Here is a 26,423-nt window from a genome sequence, read left to right on the forward strand (position 1 = left end):
TGACCAGCTACAATATGTGAAAAATCTGGGGGGGGGGGGGGAGTAGCAGACATCTATATAAGAAAAAGCCTCCCTATTGGGCCATCTGATCCATCTCCCCCTGCTCTGATGCCAAGTGGGGTCAGGCCCAGGCTGCCCCCTGCTGGTCAGCCTAAGCGGGAGGAGGGGAGGAGCCCCTCCCCCAAAGAAAAGGGAAAGTGGGCGGGGCAGAGCTCAGCGCCACCGCCCCTGCCCTTGGTTACCTAGGCAACTTCAGGCGCCTGCTGGGCACCAATGTGGGCCTCGGTGGTTGGCGGCAGGCTCGAGGGGCGGAGGCGGGAGCTCTTTGGCGGGCGGCGGCTGCTGATTGGCTGCGGCGGAGCGGCTTCCTGTCCGCTGTGATTGGTGGGGTGGGCGACCCGGAGGCGGGAAGACTTGAAGGAACTGACGGGCGGGTGGGCTCGGCCGCTCTCGCTGAGGTAAGTGGCCCGGGCAGAGCTGGAGCTTCTCTCCCCCCCGCTCCTCCCGCGGGTACGGGCCGGGGGGCGTGGCCAGCTGCCGGACGGGAATTCAAAATGGAGTTGGGGGAGGGGAGTGCGCTGTGGGACCGGCCTCCTTCCGCGCTGGGGCTGCGGGAGCTTCCCGTGTCCTGGCCTGGGGCGGGCAGCTCTTGTTCGGGGAGGGGGGGGGGCGTTTGTGGCGCCTCTCCACTGCCCCGCACCCCTGGGCCATCCCCACCAGGGGGCCACAAGGGGGGAGCAGACACTGGGCTATCCCCCCCCCCCCCCCCGGGGAGGCTTATGGGGCAGACCCCTTGGCTGCCTCCCCTCCCCTCTGCTCAGCTCAGGGAATCGGCACAAACCCCTGAAATCTTCCTTGAGGAATGTGCAGCGATCCCCCCCCCCCGACACACACAAGCTCCCCCTCCCCAATTTGTTCTTTTTAGGGTGGGAGAAAATATGTGAAGCGAGTAAGAAAATAAAAAAGCAAACCAACGTTACCCTCCTGCTGTTCCACCCCCCCCCCCCAAAAAAAAAAGTTAGGGCGGGCGCCTTGTTCCCATCTCACTCCCACAAAACGTTTTACTAGCGCATCAGTTTCAATACAAAACTGTTTTACTGTTTGTAAGTTGCAAAATGAAACCAACCCCCACAAGATCAACAGGCTAAATAAGCTGGGGACTGTGTCCTGCAGCCCTCTCCCTGCAGCCCTTGCTTGTTTATTTGACTATTTAGAGCTGAAGCGTTTCAACTAGGGACCTTGTTTTCTTGCAAAAACAAAGTTTAGCAACTTTGGGTGTAATACAAATCATTCTTTGCTTAAGAGGGACTGTGCCTTTCTGAGTATATTTGAGGAATCACTTTCTAAACTGGAGATATGAGTGTGTAGCCATTTAAATGGGTAATGAGCTTATTAGTTAATCAAATAGTTACAGCCTGGCTCCTAGGGAGTTGGTGGCTGTCCCTGTACTAGAGGCAGCAGCTGGCTCATTGGGAGCTGGGTGACAGGTGGGAGCAGGTATGCACTGGGAGCCAGCTTAAAATATGGCCTTTGGCATGTGCTGGCTGCTGGCAGCTTAAAATATGGCTATGGGAGTGGGCACTGCAGTTGGGAGCACACTGGCTGCTGGCCACACTCCCCGGGAGCTAGTGTGTAACTACTAAAATGTATGATGGCTAGCCTGTATGGATACAATTATAACAATTTTTTGACAGCTGTATTCTAAATTTGGCAATAGGGACCATCTCTTTTGGTAGTGGGGGTAATGGTAGATTGTCACATTCCATTCATTCCTGTGAGATGGTTTATGGTGGGGCTGTGTTATACTAGTCATTATGATAGCTTTTTGGTGGAAGCCCCCTGAAACTCTTCAGTTAGAGAATTAATCAATGAAAGGTATGTTGCAAAATTTGTTCCCAAATTTTAACTTTTTAAAAAGAAGCTTTTGTATAACCAAAGACCCGTGGGAGGGAATTGTTTCCTTCAAGCTTAAAAAATGGCAGTTAGTTAGTTATTTATAAACAAGCTACCCTGTATTTCCTCTCCAGTGTTTGAAATCCAAACATTGCAGCTTTTGAACATGAAAGTGAAACTGACTATACAGCATTTTCAACTCTTACTTTTCATTGCCTAAGTGGAATGAGTTCAAGAAGTTAATACTATGTAAATAGGGATAAGTAAATTATTTTTCTCTCTTAATAGTTTCATTATTAGTAATAACAGGTATGAACTGTTTATTTAAAACATTTAATGCTTAGATGGTATAGTGTGTCTTGTAATGTTTATACAATGTTATAAAGATGGAAAATCTTGTCTGGAAACCATTGTTCTCAGCCATGTAAGTACAGGGCTCACTGTCTTGGGGTTCAAGCTAAATAGAGTGTGTTTGTAAAACTGAGGAACTGTTTGTTTCTTATTATTAAAGATCCCAGACTGCTATTCACAGGAGTTGGGGTGCTAATCCAATATCCTGGCCAAAGTTCAGTTTGAGTGGCTACATTCCAAAAGGTAATACATACAGTATGTTAGTAATTATTATTGTGTTAAATTACTGAAAAGCCATCAAATGGTAATAACTTGCTGTCATTACTAAGATGGGCTAAATTTGAACTGGTGACCTGTAGGTGTAAAGCGCTATATCCCACCATTGCCAATATCCTGACCCACCTAGTCCCTAAATCACTGTAACCATTTATACTCAGTGTTATCTGGTGCCTTATGTTTGCAGCTTTTTGATAAGTGCAGAGGTAGAGTTGATTTGTCAACATTTCTCATTTGTTATTGCAGACGTAAATTTGAAATAAATAAAGGAAAAGAACCTTGACAATGTCTTCAGTGGCATCAGAATATACCATTGGTGGGGTGAAGATTAACTTTCCTTGCAAGGCTTACCCCTCACAGCTTGCTATGATGAATTCAGTAAGTAAACTTGTCATTGAAATCTATTGCTTTAATAGTGTATATATAGTGCTATAGTGTTCAATACATAGAAGGGAATTCAGATACCAAATAAGAACCTCCAGTGTCTCCATGTATGTGGGGGAAGCTCAGTTACATTTTTGGAGTAGTAGAGTGAATACATATGCCCAAATGTTTATACTAAATGTACGTTGAAAGGATGTGCACATAACGCATGCCTACTTAATTAGATAAAAGTTATTTGATACTGCAAATGCAATAGGAATGCAAAAGGAAAAGGCTTCAGCAAAATGCCTGTCATCTTTTGATCAAAAGATATAGTACCAACCCAATAAATTTTCATTTTATTGAAGGAGGAGATGTTTTATCTTCCACATTTTATTAAATTTAATTATGACACAGAAGCATTTAATGGCCTGCCATCATTCTTTGCTCCTTTGTCACTGAGGATAAACAGACTCTTACATGGGCCTGGTCTACACTAACATTAACCCAACTACATCACTGAGTGACATCATTCAGATGACCTAATCTCAATGTAAATGGTCCTAGGTTGACAGAAGAATTATCCATTTATGTAACTATCACCTATCACGTAGATAGATTATTTACGTGCAGTTACTGTCTACAGTGAAGCGCTGTGCTGCTGTAGTGTTTCAAGTGTAGACAAGCTCCATCAGATGTTGATGGTATTTGGGGAGGTAGGTCTGAGGTGACATTTGAGTCACTACTGAACCTATGTCCCAGTGCAGTGAGAGATGTTACAAATGTCTGTGGTTGAGAGAAAACCAAGAGCTAATGACCACTTGTGGTCCTGGAAGATTTGTTTTTGACTTTATCAAATTTCATTTAGGAAACTATTGTCAGCCTATCTTAAAAAAAATCCCTGTGGCTTCAGCTGGAGTTCTTCTCTTTCTGTCTTAATTGCTGTCTTGTTGCTGACACAGAAGCTTTACTGCACTTTGCTGATGGGAATGTGATAAACATAAAACTAGTGACTCTACTACTCCCTCCCTGCTGCCTCTCTGAGAGAGGGAGCAAGGGTGGGGAGCAGGATCTAGTGCTGGGGGAGCTGGCTTAAAAGCCGGTTCCCCACAGCACTGTCTGTGTGGGGAGAAGGGGCAGAGGCACAGTGGCGAACTGTCAGCACTTCCGCCTTTGAAATGTAGGAAGAGCAGGGCTTTTGAAATGTACAAGATACCGTCTACTTTTAAAAAGCAGGGAGCGTGGGGCCAGCGGGGGACTGCTTGAGTCCTCCCACTGGCTGTGCTCCCTGTGGCGCTTCCACCTTTGACATGTAGCAAGCGTCAGCAGGACTGCTGCTACATTTCAAAGGCAGAGGCGCCTTTATCAACTAATTGAATAGTCGATGCAAATTACGTTGACTCTTAGGTTAGTTGATTAATCTAAATTTAGCATCCTTAATATAAATATAGTCCTTCCCTTCCCAAAGAGAGAACATGAATACTAATTTATTTTTCTGAGCAGTTCACTTTTTATTTTTTTCTTTCAGATTGTTAAAGGGCTAAATTCCAGGCAACATTGTTTGTTGGAGAGCCCCACAGGAAGTGGTAAAAGTTTGGCGTTACTATGTTCTGTATTGTCATGGCAGCAGTCTCTTCACGGTAAGTCATCTCATGTAGCCTGATCTAAGATTATGTTTAAATTCTAATGACCCACCTTTAGGGTTGACAGGTTTTTTGTCCCAGGATCAGGCCCAGTATTCAATTATACTATGATTGGGAACCCTGATGTGCATGGTTGCAACACTCACAATATAGAAACTCTTGTATATTTACAATATTTATAGTTTATGAATACAGTTGGCACAGTCACAAACACCCCAATTTCATAAGACAGGGAATGTCCATCCATATTTCCATACCATATACTTACATCATTCCTTCTAGAACAATCTTAGGTGTTAGCCCATCATCTTTCTCATTTTCTTTACCTTCCCTATCACCAGGGGCCATGCTTCTGGCCCTTCCAAAGATGACATTTTCTCCTCCCTATTGCACCTGGACTGGGGTCCCACTTTTATACTAAGTAACGCTGACGCTAACATGTTTTATGCATATTCGATAGGGGATGTTTCTAATGCTGAAGTGTTCTTTTCCTATTGGTCAGTGTATCATTGCTCTTAACTTATTATCATATACGTCAATTTGTTGCCGGGGCCTTTGTGGTTATCTGTCGCAACAGGTGTCCTGATTACTCAACTCAGCCCGAACCAATCATTTGGGACTTTTATATAATAATACATCTGTTGATTCTGAGGGTATTTTTCGTACCGTCCTGTGCGGGTGAAAGGTCCAGACCTAAGTTCCCCTTTTTCAGTCCCAGGAAACCATAAATAAACTATGACCGGTATCTGGGTGAAACTGTCTCAACCACGGAAATCTGCTACCTTAGCTTCTGCTGATCTTGCAGACGATATGTTGCAGCATGGACAAAAGATCAAATATAAACCCATATTACTTGACCTGGACTGTGAGCGTAGGTATGTTCTTTCATTCAAGTGCAACCCTGCCCTCTAATTGGTGGTAATACAGACATGGCACTCATTGGAAAGTGCATTCAGAGGCTGTTCCATCTTGTTATACCCTACAGCAGGAGCCACTGAACTGCAGGAGAACCCGACTCACGAGACAGCCTAGGGCTGGGCTGTACTTCCCCCATGCTGCTCCTACACCTAATGGAATCTGGACGGCCACACAGCCCAGTCAGTACATGGCACCAACATGCTTGTGGTTGGCAGTGTGGGGGGAAGGCAAGCAGTATATGCCCACAGACAGGCACAAGCAGCAGGACCACTAATTTGGGGCTTTTGCTAGACTGTTATATACCAACATGTCTTGGTCCCTGCTAGAAAAGGGCATGGACCTGTACCCTGGGGGGTTAATGGCAAAGCCCTCCCCCAAGGACTTGAGTGCTGCTGTGTTAGTATTAGCGGGCCTTCACAAACTTGGGCAGACATAAGGCATAGTGTATTACACCTGAACCCAGACATAAGTCAAGTTAACACAGGGCCTACAGGAATGCTGAGAGCAGCTTTTAGAAGATTTCTTGCATTACAGCTATTACTGAATTAATCTAAATTAAAACAAACATATTATTAGCATGATAGGAAAGTAACTTGATAGGCTAGACTCAAAATGCCCATATGTCCAGTTTAAATTGACCAGGGTTGTCTGCATTCTTACATAAACTAAGTCAGTGGATAACCTCAGAAAACTAGTTTCAGGAATAGAGCTAAATCTCCATCTTAGTCCTTATGCCAGTGGTTGATACTAGAAGCTATGAGAACCAAACTCATGCTCAGATTGTCAGTGCTCTGGGTGCATGGGACCCAAGCATTGAGCATGTGTTGCCAGAATGCAGACTTAGTCAACCTTACGTTCGTATGATGCTGCAATTCATGGTGTTTGATGCTATCACATCTAGCTAGAACGCATCATAGGACCTTGGCTATACCAAGAGAAATGAGCTGGTGTACTGATGAGAAGTGAAATTGAAAAGTAATGGAAATATTTCTCTGGATTATATCTGCTAAAGGATAACGTATTCTAAATGCTCCATTACTGAGGGACAATTTCCACACTTTCTTATATGTGTGTTTTACAACCAACTCTCTGTATAGCTTTTCATGAGTGATGTACCCCCAATACTTGGATGCTAATATCTAAATTGTACTATTAAATTATTAATCTGTTCTCGGTTATTGCTGATTATATAATAAGTATATTGAATTACTTTTAAACAAGCCTTTGTACTTTTAAGCTCTATCCCAGCTGTATAGACACTCTTTCCTTATCCTGTGTATTATATAATTTTAACACTAACTCAGAGGGACTATTGTACTTTTTTTGGAGCTGAATGGGTAGGGTTTCTGTAAGTGACTTCCACGTAGCTAGTTTGTAAAGGTGTGTAACTGCTATGGAGAGAGTGACTAGAACAGGGCTGGGCAAAATATAATCTGTGGGCTGGTCCAGCCCACCAAGATGCTGGATGTGGCCTGAGAGAGCCTCAGACAGCTCCCTGCCTGCCCCACCCCCACTCATCACTCAGGAAAGCTGTCTGCAGGGCCATTTGTGTTTCTGAATGTTGAGAGGCTGGAGGGTGGGGAGACAGGCTTCTCAAGCTGCTCCTACCTCCAGTAGCTCCTATTGGCCAATTTCAGCCAAAAGCAACTGTCTGTTTGCAGGACAGACTGCATGTGAAGTGCCCCTCATCCCTCGGGCTTACAGCATTCAATACAGGGCAGTAAATATGGCCTCTGCAGCTCCCCTGATCAGTATAGGGCCTGGAAGGCAGGGACCCTGTCTAAGGAACTTGCTGGGCTGCTGGCTGGGAGCCAGGTAAGGTTTCCCAGCCACAGCCTGCCTCTGGCACCTCAGCCTCTCCCTCCCTCAACCCTCTTCTCCCTTTTGTCCCCCCTACCTCATGTAACCCAAACCTTCTGCACCCCTTCTCCAGGCCCCATACACCTTCCCAGTACTGCATTCCCTCCTAAACTCCTCCTGGGGTCACAACCCCCTCTCAGACCTTGTACCTCTATCTGCTGTCCCTGGCACAACTCAGATCCCTGCACCCTTTCCTGCACTTCTGTCTCAGGTCACAACCCCTCCCAGGCCCTGCATTCCCTCCTCTTGCACCCCTCCCCCAGGCCAGAATCCTCTCCTGCACCCATACCTCTCCCAGACCCTGCACCCTAATCCCTTGTCCCAGGTCACAACCCAAACCCCTGCACCTCTATCACAGGTCACACTCTGCTCCCAGACCCTGCACTGCCTCCTTATCCCAGTCTGTTGCCCCAGGTCATTATCCTCTCCTTCATTCCCAAGCTCACATCTGCACCCAACCTCCATCCCCGACCCTTGCATCTCTTCCATTAACATAATGAGAGAGTGCAGCCCTCAGCCACTTGCCAAATTCTTGGAGTGCCCCCTCCATCAAAAATTATTGCCCACCCCTGGACTAGAAGCTGTAGCCCCAACAAAATTGACTGTTACCTACTTGTTCCTATTGTATTGGAGAGCCTAATTCTACAATAGTGGTTATAGTTTTATAAGAGAAGAATGACCTTCTCCTGTCCTGCTTTTAGAGAAGTCACTGGATGAGTTCTCATGTGAAAAGGAATGCAAAAAACCAGAGCCATCTTTGCCATGTCACTGTAGATGCCATTCCCAGGCAGTGTCTAATGACACTTCTGCAGATGTGAACCAAGGTGCCTCTTGTTCTTTCACTGATTGTAAAGCAGCAACTTCCATAAAAAGTGAAACAGTCTCAACAGACAAAGGTAACTTTTGAGTATTTTTTTCTGCTTTTTTGCTGAGTATTCAGATTGTGGGTTCTCATTTGTCTTATGATTGCCAATGCTACACAAGTCAGCAGTGAACCAAAAATGCTTCTTTCATCATGCTGTCCCCCTCATGTTTTTTCTAGGTCATTAATGGCTCCTGGCTTTAAAGTTCCCTGTTCTTTCCAAGTGTCCAAATCATATTAATTTGTGTGGAGGAAACAGACATCTAAATTTAATAATTAAATACATAAACAATCAGTGTAATTTTTTCTGTAATTCCACATTTCCTTGATTTTATTGAAGGTTTTTTTTCTACTGCATTCTTATCTTTCTTTTTGCCTAATTCTATAGTGAATCTACAAACCCTCTGTTACTGATGACAGTCTGTGGCTATTTCACTGATTGTGCTGTCACAGTTCAGCATTATGACTTTAGTCAGAGGTGCTGGAGAACTCTATGGGTGCTCTAGGCTGGAAAGAGTGGGTGCCTCCCACCCATGGCGGGCCAGTTTGGCCAGAGCAGCCCACTGCCTTACGTTGGGGGGTACTCCAGGCCTGCCATTATCTAAATTGTTGATGAAGATATTGAACAGATTCGGTCCCAAAACTGATCTCTGCCAAACACCACTTGCTGTGCCCTTCATTGCTGTTTCAAAGTAAAAAAAGTTAATTTTATCACCTGTTAATGATTGACATTTTCAAACCATGTATCATTTACCAACGGTGCAATTAAAAATGTATCTTTTCCTTATCAATATAGAGGAAATCAATCTTAGAAGGGAAACTTAATAGCTAGTATCATGCTTGTTATGTTTCTTCTGTTAGGAAGCCTCCCTCAGGAAACAATTTTTTTCATGCAATTTAGCATTTTGCTACTATGCTAATGATTGTTCCTGTATAAATTTGCCTGCATTGTAGTGATGGAAGACAGGGTCCAGAAAGGTTTACCAATATTACTGTCCAACATGAGTCTCAACTATTTTTTCTGAATAAGTTTCATGACTGGAAATGTTATTTACATTTATTTAATGCTCTTGTGGTAATGAATACTCCTGTTACAGAACATAGTGGAAAAGTCACACTGTCTTCAAAATTATCTGCAAAAAAATGGGCATCTTTACATAAAGATGAAAATGACGACTTTCAAGTAGACAGGAAAAGGATACGTTTATTAGAAACTGAGCAGCAGGTGAGCAAAATGTATTGGCATTAAAATAATCCAGGCATAATTAAACAAGATTGTCTAATATCAATCACTATTTCAGTACTAGAAGTCGAGATTAGCTGGTAATGTCACAGCCATAAATTAGCTTATTACTTTTTTATTTGTTTTTACTATTGCTACAAAGGAGTCCATTGTTGTTTTTAAATTTCCACAATAGCTTGTTAGAGATAAATTACTTGGTGCATGCTAGTACATAGAAAATTTAAATACTGTAAACTCTGAAGCCTGCTCACCAATAATTGCTGTTAAACATTAAGTCAAAGAAAAGAATTCTTAGGCATTTAAATGCTCTTCCACATATGTGCTAATAATCTAATATACATTATCAAGCCTCTTGATATCCCACCAAATTCTTATCACTAGCTTTTTACATAGGATGAAATTTCTCTAAAGTTTCTGTTATATGGTCAGTATTGGTATCACAAATGCCTTAGCTTTTTTGTATTACTGAGGTGCACTTTAGTTGTCATTGTATTGTGTTTTAATATTATTGCATCAGAAAACTACTTTTAACTTGTTTGAAGAGTAATTACCTATAGGATGAATTTGTTTCCTTGCCATTCATTTCATGTATATTTCTATTGTATGTCTGTACAATAATTATTCTGATTGATTAATCACAGTTAACTCATGCCATTAATTTAGAACATTAATTGTGGTTTTAATTGCACTATTAGACAATTGAATACCAATTGAAATGTATTACATTTTTTTGCTGTTTCCTACATTTTCAAATACATTGATTTCAATGACAACAAAGAATATAAAATGAACAGTGTTCACTTTATTATTTTTATTACAAATATTTGCACTATAAAATAAATAGTTGTTTTCATTTCACCTCATACAAGTACTGTAGTGCAATCTCTTTATCACAAAAGCACAATTTACCAAAGTAGATTTTTTTATTACATAACTGAATTAAAAAACAAAACAATATATATCTTTAGAGCTTAAAAGTTCACTCAGTCCTATTTGTTGTTCTGCCAATTGCTAAGAGAAGCAAGTTTGTTTACATATATGGGAGACAATGTTGCACACTTCTTATTTACAATATCACCTGAAAGTGGGAACAGACTTTTGCATGGCACTTTTGTAACTAGCACTGCAAAGTATTAACATGCCAGAGATAGTCAACATTCATATGCCCTTCATGCTTTAGACACCATTGCAGAAGACATGCTCTCATGCTGATGACACTTGTTAAAAATATAATGCATTAATTCATTTTGTGATACAATTCTCCCCCAGGGAATTCAATGTCTTCTGCTGTGTGTTCTTCTTGCATTCTCCAATATATTTCTTGTTGTAGCAGTGCTGGATGATGACCCACCACATGTTTGTTTTAAGAACACTTTCACTACTGATTTGACAAAACAGAACAGAAGATACCAGTGTGACATTCCTAAAGATATCTTCAGCACTAGATCCTAGATTTAAGGATCAGACATGCCTTCCAAAATCTGAGGAAAAATGAGATATGGAACATACTTTCCTAAGTTTTAAAAGAGCAATGCTTCAATACAGATGCTATGGAATCTGAACCATCAAAAAAAAAAAAATCAGCATTCTGATGGTGGCATCTGCCTCAGATGCTGAAAATGAACATTCATCGATCTGCACTGTTTTGGATCATTATCGAGCAGAACCCATTATCAGCATGGACATGTGTCTTCTGGAATGGTGGCTGAAGCATGAAGGAACATATTACTCTTTAGCACATCTGGCACATAAATATTTTGCAACTCCAGCTGCAAAAGTGCTATGTGATTGCCTGTTCTCACTTTCAGGGGATGTTGTAAACAAGAAGTGGGCAACTTTATTTCCTGCAAATGTAAATAAACTTGTTTGGATGATGGGCTGAACAATAAGTAGGATTGAGTGGACTGTAGACTCTGTTTTACACTTTTATTTTTGAGTCCAGTTATTTTTCTACATAATTCTACATTTATAAGTTCAACTTTCATAATAAAGGGATTGAACTACAGGTTGAACCTCACTGGTCTGGTACACTCTCTTTTTTTCAACATTTTTGGTCCGACATAGGATTGCCAGATATTTTCACAAAAAATCCCGAACATGGCGGAGAAAAAAATTGGTTGAGCAAAAAAAACCCCAAAAACAAACAGGAGACCAAACTTGTTGAGAAAAGAAAAAGTTGATGCGCCTTTAAATTCCACCGCTCCCCCTGCCAGATGCGTCAGGGGAAAAATGTATCCGCCTGCCTTCCATCTGAGAAAAACAGAAAATACCGGACATTTTACATGTCCGGTATTTTCTGTTTTTTTTTAACTGGACAGAGGTGCAATTACTGGACTTTCCGGGCAAAAACTGGACACCTGGCAACCCTAGTTTGGCATTATTTTAGTTAGTCAAATGTCCAGTTATCAAGGGTATGACCATGTTTCTCCATAGTCCCATAAAGTTTGTGTACAGCCACCAGTCCTGGCTCTCAGAGTTCTGTGCTGTTACTTAGCTCTAATTTACCCCCTAAATGTCTTCAAAGAGCCCAGTATGCAGTGGAAGGTGTTGGTAATGCTGCTCGACAATATTGACCTTCCATGGTTTGACAAATTCTCTGTTCAGGTCTCAACAGTGCTGGACTGGAGAGGTGCAGCCTGTACAGTACTCCTATTAAGTGAATTGAAAAATACAATTTTTTATTTTTACAGTCCAAAGATTTATAATATGAAGGGAGCACTGTGCATTTTGTATTTTGTGTTGTAAGTGAAATCAATATATTTGAAAGTGTGAAAAACATCCAAAAATAGTTTATACATGATATTTTACTATTTTTAATTGTGATTAAGCACAATTATTTTTTTAATTGCTTGGCAACCCTATAGGTTTTATCAATACATATAACAATGGAAAATAATGCAAGAAGACATGCTGTAGAAGAGAACTAATCACAGATATCTGTCATTGTTAAAAATCTCCTCCTAAACAATAAGAGCTAGGATGACCAAATTTGGTACACAGCTTCCTCTGATCACAACTTAAAGCAACATAATGGTTTGGTTGTGCCAGGAAAATGGGATGTGCCTGGAATAGGGTTGCTTATAAAGCCATACAGAAAAGAGACAGAATCATAAGGCAGGTGCCCTTTAGGAAGGCCTAGTGGTGGGGGGCCTGAAGCTCCCCCCAGTTCATACAGGAACATTACTGGCTGTTCCCTTTTGCCAGAGAGCCAGGGAAAAATGCACAGTTTGCAGCATTCCTCACTCTGACTGGGGAGTACAAGGGGCACATGAGCTATACACTTTATTTTCACTCCCTGACAGGGACAGGAAGAGAAAAAGCAACCAGCCCTGGTTCAAATCTTGAGGGTGAGGGGGGAGGTATTGGCCTCCCCAACTATCACCTTACTTATACACACTGTCCCCTGCCCAGAGCCTGTCCTCACTACCTGACCCTGATTCCTGCATCCCCCACATCCCTAGTCCCCTATCCTGGGCTCTTCCTTAAGAATGTGAGCAAAGCTGGGTAAATGTGCTAGTTCATTAATAAAGAAAAACTGTTGTTGTTGAAGGATTCTAATTCTTTTTGATTTAATATGCTATTCATTTTTCCACTGGAACTTTCAGAAATAGAACCAGCTTCTATATTTATGAATTTAACTATTTTTGTCTATTGGTTTCCAAAATATTTGGCAAATTAAGATGTTTGAAGCTGACTTCACGTCCCAACATTTTCTTCTGCAGTAATTTCTTCCTTTTCCACAGAAATCTTTTAGTCTAATGTAGTATATCATTGAAACTAATAATAATTCATGGAGTAATTTTCAGTAATTTTCATTTGTAACACTACTTGCTTCTCTTGGCCTCCGTCCTATATTGGAATCCTCTAGTACAGATACTTATACCCAGAGAGCCATTGACATCAGTAGGACTTAGGAGCTACATATGTTTGTAAGGTTGTGGCCTAATTCTGCAAGAAATGAGTTCAGCTTCTATGATTAATGACAAGTATCAGAGAGGTAGCCGTGTTAGTCTATAAGGTGCCACAGGACTTCTCGTTGTTCTTGCAGATTCAGACTAACAGATTTATTGGAGCATAAGTTTTCGTGGGCAAAGACCTACTTTGTCAGATGCATCATGAAGTGGATCTTTGCCCACGAAAGCTTATGCTCCAATAAATCTGTTAGTCTATAAGGTGCCACAGGACTTCCCTTTGTTCTGTGATTGAGTACATCAAAATAAACATCCATTTGCATCTTTGAAACTAGATGTCAAACCTGTGACATAGGTTTCTATAGTAGGGAAGGTAGTGGTGGTGGCATATTGTTAATTTACTTTGCTTAAAGAAGGCTCAATCAAATATCACTTCACGGTTATATAAATAATTCATGATCATTTATTGCTTTTATTTTGCAAAACCAAATGTTTTTTAAAAGAAGTTAAGATATATATTTGTCTTGATAACTGAGATGTACAAATGTTAAATTAACTTTCCTTAAATTATTAATTTTTGGTTAGCTTATGTTAGATGTGGAAAAACTGGTGGATATTAACAATGCACTGAGTTTCTGAAACAAGTATAGAATGAAGAAAAAAAATTAAAATTACTATAATAATGTTTGTCCACTAGTTTAGTTTAAGTCTCTGATGTAATGCCGCATCTTTGTTGCTATCCATTTGAATGTTGCATGTTTTCCCAACAGATAAGAAAACGTCATTGTTTTGCAAAAGGAGTGAAGTTTGTTGATGCTCTAGAAGTTTATCAACAGCGAAGAAATGGAGAACTGATTGTTCATTCAGAAAAAAATTCATTTTCTCCCAAAACAGTAAGTAGTATGGATCTCGTAGGACATTTCTTAGTTTAAGAAACAAACATTTTTTTTAATAAAGAAATTGTGCACAAAAGGCCAGTTTATAAGATGATTCTCAGAAAGTGTTGTGCTACGTCACGATCTAGCACCTTAAAGTTACTTTGCAGACTTATCCCATGATTCATTCTAGAAAGAATTGGAGGGAAAGTCTTCTGGTAAGAGTCTGCAATTCTGGAATGTCCTATCCTTTAACTTAGGAGCGGGCAATAATTTTTGGCGGGGGGCCACTTCAGAAATTTTTGAAGTGGTCCTGGGCTGCACCGCAAGGGGTGGGGCCTCATAAGGATACTTCCCTGCTTCCCCACCCAATGACCATAATTGGTCTGGGGATGGGGGAGCACCTTTGTCCCACCCCAGAGGTTTCCCCTAGGTGCCCAGGCCCCCTGACTTTGGGAGGAGACTAATCAAGGCCTGGGGGTGGGGAGCATGCAAAGTCTCCTTCCACCCTGCCAGGAGTGCATGGCACTTCTAAGCACTGTACACTCCTTGCAGGGTGGGGACAAGGCAGAGTAAACTTTGCATGTCCCCCCACCCTCAGGCCCTGATTGGCCTGAGGTGGGGGAGTGTGCGAAGCCTCCTTCTGCCTTGCCAGGAGTACGTGGCGCTTCTAAGCGCCACATGCTCCTTCAGGATGGGGGCAGGGCAGAGGAAATTTTGCGTGCGCCTCCTCCTGCCCCCAGGCCAATCAAGGCTTGGGGCTGGGGGAGCGCGCAAAGTCTTTTCCCGCCCTGCCAGGAACTACGTGCTCTTGGCAGGGCGGAGAAAGCTTCATGTGCTTCTCCCCATTCCCGTTTGGATGGAGGAGCGGCAGGGCCTCCATGGGCCGGATCAACTCTGTTGGCAGGCCAGATCTGGCCCATGGAGGCCCTTTTGCTCACCCCTGCCTTCATTGTTGGTCTGAGAACTTGTGCAGAATCATTTTGGGTAAGACTTGAAGGGTTTTTATTTGTTTTTGTGCTTAGAGGTAGGCTGTTGCTGTTTTGTCTTTTTTTCATTTGAGGAAGTAACCCACTTAACATAAGAAATTGCCATTTTGGGTCAGATCAATGGTCCATCTTGCTCAGTAGTATCCAGATGCTTCAGAAAGAATGAATAGAAAAGGGGAATTTGAGTGATCCATCCTCTGTCGTCTGGATCCAGACTGTAGCAATCATAGGTTTTGGGGCATCCAGAGAATGGGGTTTGTGCCCCTGAGCATCTTGGCAATAGCCATTGATTGACGTGTATTCTATGAATGTATCTAATCCGTTTTGAACCCAGTTACATTTTTTGCCCTGACAACATCCCCTGGCATTAGGTTTCACAAGTAGACTGTGCATGGTGTGACAGAGTACTTCCTTATGTTTGTTTTAAATCTGTTGCCTGTTAACTTCATTGGATACCCCTGGTTCATGTATTATGTGAAGGTATGAATGACTCTTCCTGTTCATTTTCTCAACACCATTCATGACTTTATAGACCTCTTTCATATACCCCCCTCAGTCGTCTCTTTTCCAAGATGAACAGCCCTAGTCTCTCTTTAATCTCTCCTCATATGGAAGTTATTCCATACACCTAATCATTTTTGTTGCTTTTTCCTGTACCTTTTCCAGTTCTACCTCTTCTGGCATTATGGAATTTTCTGTCTCTTTCCTAATGGTTCCTAATATTTAGTTTGCTGTTTTGATTGTTGCTTCACACTAATCACATGTTTTAAAAGAAATATCAACAGTGTCTCCAAAATCTCTTTTTCTGAGTGGTAACAGCAAATTTAGACTCCATAATTTTGTCTGCATTGTTGGGATTATGCTTTCCAAAGGACATTGCTTTTCATTTATCAACACTGAATTTTGTTGCCCAGTCACCCAGTTTTGTGAGATCCCTTTGTAACTCTTCACAGCCTGCTTTGGACTTAACTATCTTGAGCAATTTTGTATCATCTTCAGTCATTGCCACCTCTCTGGTTAGTCCTTTTTACAGATTATTTTTTAATATGTTGAACAGCACTGTTCCTCGTACTGATCCTTGGGGCTTTGTGAAAACTGGCTGTTTATGCTTACCTTTTGTTTTCTATTAACTAATTACTGATCCATGAGAGAACCTTCAGTCTTATGCTTTCAGTCCTTGCTTTTCTTAAGAGCCTTTGATGAGGAAACTTGAGCAATTTTGTATCATCTTCAGTCATTGCCACCTCTCTGGTTAGTCCTTTTTACAGATTATTTTTTAATATGTTGAACAGCACTGTTCCTCGTACTGATCCTTGGGGCTTTGTGAAAACTGGCTGTTTATGCTTACCTTTTGTTTTCTATTAACTAATTACTGATCCATGAGAGAACCTTCAGTCTTATGCTTTCAGTCCTTGCTTTTCTTAAGAGCCTTTGATGAGGAAACTTGCCAAAAGCTTTCTTACAGTGAATAGAGTGTAACAACTTTATCACCTTGTCCATATTTGATGACATCTTGAAGGAATTCTAATGGATTGATGTGGCATGATTTCCCTTTACAAAATGATGTGGACTTTTCCTCCCCACAACAAGTCATGTTCATCAGTTTGTCTGTGCTTGATAAAAATCGTTCTGTGCTTGATAAAACTTGCCCTGTAAAGTGCACAAGTGCCTAAAATGTTAAAACTATTTTATTTTACTATTACTGTATTCTACCATTCTTACATATTTACACAGTTTACTGGATATAGAATTAACTTAAATGTTGCCTTCTGCTATGGTGCAATCATAGCCCTGTAACTTAGAAAATCAAAAATTTTTACTTTTATAGAAACAGTGAGCAGTCCTGTGGCATCTTAGAGACTAACACATTTATTAGATTATGAGCTAAACCCGACTCTGTCCACACATCTGTACAAGTGACACCATCACAGGACCTAAGCTCATAAGCCACAATATCAGGGGCTCTCATACCTGTATAATGTGATATATGCCAGCAATTGCCAGCAGTGCCTCACTGCCATATATATGGGTCAAACCAGGGACAGTCTCTGTGCCATAGGATAAATGAATACAAATCAGGTGTCAGGAATGGTAACATATATACAAACCTAGAGGGGAACATTTTAACCTCCCTGGACATTCAATAATGGATTTAAAAGCAGCCAGCCTTCAACAAAAGAGTTTTATCACCCGATTACATAGGGAGACAGCTGAACTGTAGTTAATTTACAAGTTCAATACTATTAACTTAGGCTTGAATAAAGATCTTAACTGGATAATGCACTACAAAAGCAATTTTCCTGCCTTTGATATTTGCATCTCCACACCAAATACTGTGAATAAGACACATCCACCCTGACTTTATTAGCCTCATTAACAGTGGTCCTACAATTGACTGGTAACTTTTTGCTTTATTATATATCCTGAATTCTGTAATTTCCACTCCAACTTATGTGAATTGGGTTTTATCCACAAAAGCTCATGACCTAATACATTTGTTAGTTTCTAAGGTGCTGCAGGACTGCTGGTTGTTTTTTACAGTTTCAGACTAACGTGATTACCTCTTAGTCTCTTTACCTATATATAAGTGCATGATAGCTTTTTTTTCCCGTCTGTTCCTGTGCCGCATGTCACATTAAAGGGAAAGAACAAACCCTTTGCATAATCCTAAATGTAAATTGTGTTCATATAATATTTGAATTCCACTGAACAGATTTCAGTTGTGACATCCCTGGAAGGCATGTTTTTGTTTTTTGTGTTTACTTGGAGCTTTATGCCACTGTCATAGGCCACTGTCCTGCTATGAGGGCTTCACAGACTTCTGTGTCTTCGTTGGAATATGCACAGGTTTATTTCTTCGGTATTAGATTCATGGTCCAGCCATAGGAAGGTTTCATATATCCACTTACATGGTGGGAACAGAATATGTTTACTAATCATGGGAATGAGCATTTTTACTTCTGTGTTCTGAGTTGTTGACCTCAGAACTGTCTCACTGACAAATTAGGAAATATGTATTGATTTTTTTCAGCTCTAAATATCTAACCGAAATTTTGTGACTGCACAATGAAACTGATTCTGTGTTTAGCATGTACTACTTCAGGGGGTGGAGGTGTGATGGAAAATCAGTGGAAATACCTTCAGTACAACTGCTTCACAGGTAGAGGCTAAATATGGAAAAATCATGTCTTTTCAGGTCCTAGAATAGCCAAATTTCTGTTGTTAAAGATTTTTATTGAATTAACCCCCTACTTGTATGAAAACCTTTGGTCTTGATACCTTCAATACCTTTCTAAAATTAGAGTTTGCTTGTATTGTGTTTATCCAAATTATACAATTTCATTGAAAGACAAATCTTTTCTGATTTATGCAATTGAGCAAACACACTCCACCAACAAATAAAAGTGTTAATGAGCTAGATATTTTAATTAAATTAAACATTTAGTTCATTTATTTAGATTTTTTAAAAATAATTTTGGGTGCCTCAATTTTTGGACACCCAGTCTGATGTCATAGGAAAGTCTGAATTCCCCCTTCTCCCCATCCACAAAAGAGCAGATAATCAGCCATTTCTGAAATGGCTCTCTCATTGGAATGCTATAATTGAGTAATCTAGAAAAGCAAGTCACATTTGAAAATCTTGGCCTTAATGTAGAAGGAAGCAGTGAATGGAATTATGTATTGACAAATGCAGTGCTATATTGTTTCTCAGTTACATTGAATAGTTCTGTTTTTAAATAATTAATGAAAAAGTTATTTAACTGGATACGTTATTTATTATTAATCAAAGTGCAATGACTTTCAAAGTGCAAATTGTTTCTATCCAAGATGTTTTATTTGAATAATTTAAAATATTTCCACTGAACACAATGGGCCAAATTCTCCATTGCAGTCACTAGCAAAGAAACTTGCTCAATAAATCAGCCTATAAACTTTGTCACGTTTGACTGCACTTACAAATAGGAGTTTGGAACAATATGTATTAATCTGTGTTTAACACAATGTATAGTAGATTTATTGGATTAAAGAGCATTATGGGAAATCTTAATACCAAGACCAAAGGAATAAACAGAGGTCTCCTGGGAATTGTAGCACTTGTTTTTGTTTTTTTCTTGTCCTTTGCTTTTCTTGTATATGCAGTAAAGCTTTGTATATTAGTATCTGTGTCTTTCAAATGGATTACAGTGCTATTTTATTGTAAAAGAGGCTGGACCTGAGTTTTACAGTTGGAATCTGAGCATGATACAAATAGGGAGTAAATATTGAATATACGGTAGGTGAGGTGAAAGAATGAAAAATATGTTCTATTATGATGTGAAGAATGAACATGAAATGATCATTTTTCATAGCAGAACTTCTAACAAAATGTAAGTTTCTTAAAGGGAGCAGACTCAGAAATAGCAGTGGTATTTGCAGAATTTTCCACTGAAATTTGTTGCAGCTTCTGGAGTCTGAATTTTCTTCACTTTATTAGGAGGTGATGGTAGAGTGTGGGGAAGTAACGCTGTTTGTTGTTCAAGCAAAACCAAAATACAAGGAATATTAGACATATTTCTAAAGTCAGTCCTATGGGGCTTATGCAGGAAAGCTGGATCACTTCTGTGATATATGAGACTACTGTACTTGATAGCATTTATGTGAATTTTTACTGAAGGGCTATGCCAAGATGGTTGCTCCCAGTACAAAAAGTGGGATGAGGGTGAAGAGCTGCATGGGTTTTGCAGACAAACTAAGAGGGCAGAGTCTTTCCTTTTCTCAAACTTCCCTAAGGATACCCTCTCCTTCTTATTTGCTTTTTAGACTTTTAAGTAATTCCCAAGTAATAGACATCTACAAGTATTCCAGTACTTAGAATAAAATATAGTAATTTGCAATGCATAGTGTATTAAAAAAATCTAATTTGAAGAATCTGTCTTTGGAAACACTCCTGAGCTGATGACCAGTGGAACCTCTTTTTTCTGCCTGATATACCCTCTGTGACCTTTTGTACACATCTTTCTGAACAGTGACTTAAAATTATTTTTTATTTTAACTGTTCACTTCTGGGTCTGGTTTGCACCTTCCTTTCTGAACTGCAAAACAAGCTAAAAGTTGTGATGTTAATTTAAAATACTGGTAGTTAATTATTTTCTCTCTTTATAGAAGAGAGCCAGCACTCCTGTTCATTTTAATGGGCAGTAAATTTTATTACTGTTTTGGAAGGCTACAGAGGTTTTCAAGTGGGATTTTTAAATACCTCATGCTGTTGAAATTCAGGTGGCATTAGGAAATCTGAAAGGCCAGCAGAGTGTGCTGTTGGTTTTCAAATAAAAATGTTTTCTTGCATTATTGACCTTCTCACTGTGGATTTGCTTAAAAATTGAAAGATGGTTTGGGGGTTCTAGAATTGTTTACAAGTAGTAACAGTAACGACGAACTTGTAGCGTGTGAAGAGCATTTTGCAGCTCATTTTAAAGGCAATTTACTTCTTGCATTAAAAAAACTCACATTGAATAATCCACAAGGAGTCCTGTGATACTTTAAAGACTAACAGATGTATTTGAGCACAGTCTTTCCTGGGCAAAAACCCACTTTGTCAGAAGTTTGTGGTTTTTGTTTTTGTTTTGGATTCAGACTAATATGGCCATCCATCTGATACTTGTTACTTGTTATACTGAATAAGACAGAAGAAAATCTCTATTACTTTTGGGTTAACATTTGAGCAGGTCATTATAATGTGTAGGTCTGATCTTGCAAATAGGGTTGCCTGGTGACCGGTTTTGTACTGGACACTCTGATATTTGAGGGTTCTGCCTGGGAAACAAATTGAGAAAATACCAGACATGTAAAATGTTCGGTATTTTCTAATTAGGTAAGTTTATTATTATTATTAGGTATATCAGTTTGTAATTGCGAACCGCCTGGCTAGTAGAAACGCTCACGCTGCGTGAGTGTGTCTGCCAGCCAGGCAGTGCGCAACTACGCGAGGGGGGAGGCGAGGGTGGAATCCCCAGGGCCAGAGTCACTCGTGCTTCGCCGGGACCGTGCATAAGACGGAGAGCACCCCAGGATCTGCGTGTGCCTGGGTCAGTCCCACGCCCCGCCAGCCGATTCTCTCCCCCTGCTCCCTCCCCGGCCAGTCCTACCCACGTCCCGGCCGGCCGGTTCTCCCCTGCTTCTCCTCCTGATCTCCCCCTGCCAGCCCCGCTGCACCTGTGACATTGGTCTCAGTAAATCTTTTGAAATTAAGTTTGCAAGACAGGTGTCTCAGATTTTAAAGTCTCTGTTTAACTTCTTCCTAAGTAATTTTTTGTTATAAAATAATATATGATCCATTTCACAATTGCCACTTTTGATAAAGAGTTCAGTTATTTATTTCAGAACTATGGAAGGCAAGAAAAATAGATGAATGAAGCTAGATAAAGAATGGGTGCACTATAGCTTTGTTGTTAATGATTTACTATTCAAATGCCAACCTTTAAAAAGTACAATTAATATGGAAAATGAGACATCCATATGGAAACACTAGTGGGAGGATTAAAAAAAAGTGCCAAAATTATATAACTGTGTCTTAGCACATTGCATTTCCTGATAAACGTTTATCTACATCTCCTTTGTTTCTTATGGTTCTTCTGAACCTGAGAGTCGAAAATGAAAAATAAAAAAACAAATTCTGAAATAGCTTCGATGTCTATATTTAGGCTCGAAGTCTGAGATTATGTGTATTTTGAAATGTAGGATGCAGATCTGTACTACTTCAGAAATAGTGTCCTTTATGGTTGTTTTAAAACAGATGAGATTTACATAAGAACAGCCATACTGGGTCAGACCAAAGGTCTATCTAGTCCAGTATCCTGTCTGCTGATAGTGGCAAATACCAAATGCCCCAGAGGGAGCGAACACAATAGGGAATCATCACGGGATCCCTCTCCTGTCATCCATTTCCAGACAAACAGAGGCTAGGGACATCATTCCACTGTTTGAGTTTGCCACTATATCTGATTAGAGTTCTAGTATGTTTTTTATCTTTCAATTTAACATGCATCTAATGTTCTTGTTTTTGTGGGAAGGGCTGTAGTTGGGGATATTTGGAGGATCAGGGATATGTGGAACAATTTATCTTAATGTATATGATTGTACTAAAATAATGGTTTATGTAGTAGATATAATCTGTGAATGAGAAGTTGCAATCCATTTTTATAGTGATATTTACATTAATGCATAGCAGTAGTAATAGAGTCTATAATGAGAGGGCTGTCTTTTTAAAGGAATATTGACATAACAATAACATGTTTTAAGATGGCAAGAAAAGGAAGTGGAAACTATTCCTTGATAAATATTATTATTTATTTAGAGAATAAATAATATTACACGGTGCTTTAAAATAGGTAGAATGTACCACATAAATGGTGACATCTCTGCTCCAAAAGCTAAAATGATAAAGGTATCTGCAAGTAAAGTACATAGCAAACAAATTGACAAATGGTCAATGTATCAAATATGATAATAAAAACACATGGAAACTGAGCACATTTATTCCATAACTATCAGTGTATACCGATGAACATTGCTAGGGAAGATGCTGATGATTGTTCTAACAAGTGGCAACACACACACTTACCCTTTTATTTCTTTACATTCAGGCAGCGAGGCATACCATTCAAACCCTGGGGGCATTATAAGGCACATAGCACAGTTGAATTCCTCTGATTGTATAAGAGTGAGATTATCAAGCAGTAAACCCTTTTGCCATTATGATCTTTCAAGTTTTACATGTGGATAAATAAATGTAAATCGGCAGAAATTTAATTAACTCCTTTTTTGAATAGGCAGATAAGATGCTGGTTGGATCACAGTTGTTTCGCAGTACAGAATACTATGACAACTGTTCAGTGTAATTGATTGGGTGGTTAATGTGTTGATGGAAATGTTTCAAAATAGGTCAGAAAAGGTGTGTGTGTCAATTTGTTTTTAACTGAAAGATGACTTGTCCAATGAGAATCTGAATCTCAAAACTGGTTGACCAACAAGACCATGTGGTTTATTTTCACTACATCAAATATATATTTGTAATGATACTGTATTTGTCACATGGTTTCTGTGGAGCTTGCCTTATTCTGTTCCCATGATAGGATACTGTTCCACACTAAGGCAGCAGTGAGTGACCTGGCATCATTGTACTACAAATCATTGCTGCATAAGGTTTCTGGCCATACTTAGTCAGCATCTGCTACTTGTCATTCTGTGTGATTCCAAGAAGACCGATACAGGGCATGGCAAGCTGGATGAAGCAGGGGAAGCTATGTCACTGATACCACTGAGACACCTCTGGTTGCTCATCCTCAACAAAGTGTGGTTTGAGCCTCTACCCTGCCACCACATCTGGTTCCCCTCCTCCCCAAATACTGCCGTGGCAAGGGAAAGTTGCACTCTCAGAGCAAATGGGAGAGGAGAGGTACCGGACACATGGTGATTGCAGGAGTCCCTGTCTTGCCACCACTTCCAGCCCCTCTCCTCTCCTCAGGCTCCTATCGGAAGGGAAAGTTGCATTCTCCCAGCAAATGGGGGTGCAGAACACTATCGAGTGCTAAAAAATCGACCTTAATGAATTTGACCTCATCTTGTGGTGCAGACAAGGCCTGACTGAGCAGAGCTGGACTAGTTTAGAAATGTAGTAGACTAAACAGACAGAACTGGTAGATCACACTCTCTCCGCCCTGGCACTTGACATTTACAAGGCAATTAAGGTGGGAGGCCAGATTTCCTTTCAGCCTCCCGCTTAGGCATAGTGAGTGGTCAGTCAGGACACCTAGGATTTTTAAGTACAGGTAACCAAATATGTTTGGTGGACAAAATGTAAGAAAGAGTAAGTCTATACTGAATTAAACACCCATAGCTGGCCTGTGTCAGCTAACTCCAGCTCATGAGGCTTGATCTAAGAGGCTTTTTTTTTTTTTTTTTTTTTTTTTTTTTTTTGCAATGTAGAGGTTCTTCAGGTTCATGCCTGCAGCTTGAGCCCAAATGTTTACACTATTGTTAAACAGTGTTTTAGCCTGAGTGTAAACATCCTCTAAATGCCACTTGGTTTTATTAGACTTTTCATTATATTAGGCTACTACACAGCATTTTCTTGGCATTGTTTCATAAACAAAAAATAGTATAAAACTTCCAAAGCTATTTGAGTCTCATATTTTTCCTTTCTTTTCTCATTTTGATAATAGAGTAGTGGAGAGATGAGGCAGTGCTCTGTCTGACCATTGAGAATCCTTCTTTATTTCCTCTCTGTTCTATACTCCTTGGCTGCAGGTTTGGCCTTAAGCACAATTGCTTTTGCAATTCCATGCAAAAATCTCAGAGATGTACAGCTCAATTTTCATTACCTCTTACTCTTTTTGGTAACAAGGCCAGATGGAAAATCAGCTCACTGGCCGGTTACATTCTTTCATCAGAAAAACGAGAGGGGGAATTTTCTGCCCAGTATTTTTCTGCCTCTACCTCCTTGGCAGTTTGGGAGCCTATTCTTGTTGCTAATTTTTAGACCAACTCTACTTGACCATAAGAAGGATGTTAAGGACTAGTTGCTCCTCCTCCTCCCCTTGGCTGCCTCTATCAGATAGGGAGAAAGAGGGAGTACTTCAAAACAGCAGCGCTGCATGGAGCCCGGTAAGGTCCCCGTGTGTCGCTGCTGTTTTGAAATGCCGTGGGGGCATTGCAAAGGGGCAGTACCTCATGGAGCTGACCCCGGGCTCGGTGTAGAGCTGCCCCTTTGAAACACTGTAGTGGCGTTTCAGAGGGGCTGTGCAGCACAGCTGATCCCAGGCTCAGTGAGGTGCTGCCACTTTGAAATGCCGCTGCGGTGTTTCAAAGGGGCAGTGCCATATAGAGCCCAGCATCAGCTGTGCGGTGCTGCCCCTTTGAAATGCTGCCATGGTATTCCAAAGTAGCAGTGCCTCCTGGAGCCCCGGGTCAGCTGGGGACTCCTGAGCTGACCCCGGCTCAATGTGGCATTTGGAAGTGGCAGCGCCACATGGAGCCTGGGGTCAGCAGGGTACTCTGAGTCTCCTGCTGATCCCAGGCTCCATGAGGGTGTTTCCACTTTGAAATGCACAAGAGCCTCCACTAGGGCTTTTGTACATTTCAAAGGAGGAATGCGGAAGTGCCTATCGAGTAGTCAATGGAATTTCCATCGACTACTCGAGTAGTAAATTAACCGGTATTTAACATCATTATTATGGTCTAAGGATATGTTTTAAATTTTTGTGTGGCTCTGGGATAGAAAGGCGCTTCTTGTGATGGTGAATGAATTTTATTCCTATTTTCAAATGAATAAACTGAGGTAAAGGAGATTACAAGGAAGCACGTGGCAGTCAGTACTAGAACTCTGTCTGTCTTATTCCTAGTCCCCTGCTTTAATAAATAGCTGTCCAGTCTCCTGAAGACCTTACGTCAGGTTACTCTTATTCTAGCTTGGCTGACACTTAGGTTAGGAACCTCTTAGTATCACAGTCCAACAAAGTAACTGTTGATCAGTGCAACATATTGACAGTTCTTAGGAACTGAATGCCTAGTCTCAAAAAGACTTTTAGCGCCTACTAGCACAAATAATCTATCCTGCAGAAATTGGAATTGGTCAATTGGCCAGTTTACCTAAATATTTCTTTTAAAATGTGATTTTTGTCCATGCTGAAATGGTAGGAGGCTTCCCAGAAATTCAGTAGCACAGCTTTAATCACAGTCTTTCAGGCGGGGGGGGGGGGGCATTTTGGCTTCTGGAGGACACGATTACCCACGAGAGTTTCCATGTGTATAGCTCTGAATGGCCTGGCAAATCTAATCTAGCAGAGGAATTGTAAAATTTAGGCTTCATTTAAAGGGAAAATAAGGGTAATTTCCTAAATATAATAGTTTCCCTTGATCCCAATGAAAAGGTCTTGAGAAAAAATCAGTAAAGTATCCTCCAGTTACATTCTCACCTCTTTTTGCCTTTTTTTGTTGAAATACACTTCAGCTGGCAATGAAACTAAAACATGCTTTGGTGCCCAGAAATAGAGACAAAAGTGAGAAGTGCTGTAATGGGATAGACAGATTCTTCATTCTCATTGGCTTTCAGCCATGATTTGAAACTCCTCTGTAAAGCAAGTATTTCATGTATATGCTGGTTTTTAATCCAAATTATGGGTATTATTGAAATCTCATCATTTATCATGATACATTGTGCTCTTAAATTTTGTATGCTTATGAAATTGTGGTATAAAAATAG

General features: G+C 40.6%; 1 protein-coding gene across 7 annotated transcripts in view; it reads left to right on the top strand.

Moving 5' to 3' along the window:
* The first annotated feature begins 354 nt into the window (after positions 1-354).
* Positions 355-26,423, top strand: part of BRIP1 (BRCA1 interacting DNA helicase 1) — a 250,280-nt gene continuing 224,211 nt past the window's right edge. For 6 of the 7 annotated variants that reach the window (XR_012897052.1, XR_012897053.1, XR_012897055.1 and 3 more), the window contains exons 1-7: positions 355-458; positions 2,405-2,487; positions 2,767-2,898; positions 4,412-4,523; positions 8,006-8,200; positions 9,264-9,391; positions 14,091-14,213. Coding sequence is in view for 1 of the 7 variants with exons in the window: in XM_075904714.1 (XP_075760829.1) it covers positions 2,806-2,898; positions 4,412-4,523; positions 8,006-8,200; positions 9,264-9,391; positions 14,091-14,213 (651 nt within the window). In the remaining 6 variants the exon portion in view is untranslated. Of the gene's footprint in view, positions 459-797; positions 1,876-2,404; positions 2,488-2,766; positions 2,899-4,411; positions 4,524-8,005; positions 8,201-9,263; positions 9,392-14,090; positions 14,214-26,423 lie in introns of those variants that run through there. The other variant, XR_012897057.1, reaches the window with a different exon arrangement.

This window comes from Pelodiscus sinensis, chromosome 21, assembly GCF_049634645.1.
Source record: "Pelodiscus sinensis isolate JC-2024 chromosome 21, ASM4963464v1, whole genome shotgun sequence".
NCBI classification, from domain to species: domain Eukaryota; kingdom Metazoa; phylum Chordata; order Testudines; family Trionychidae; genus Pelodiscus; species Pelodiscus sinensis.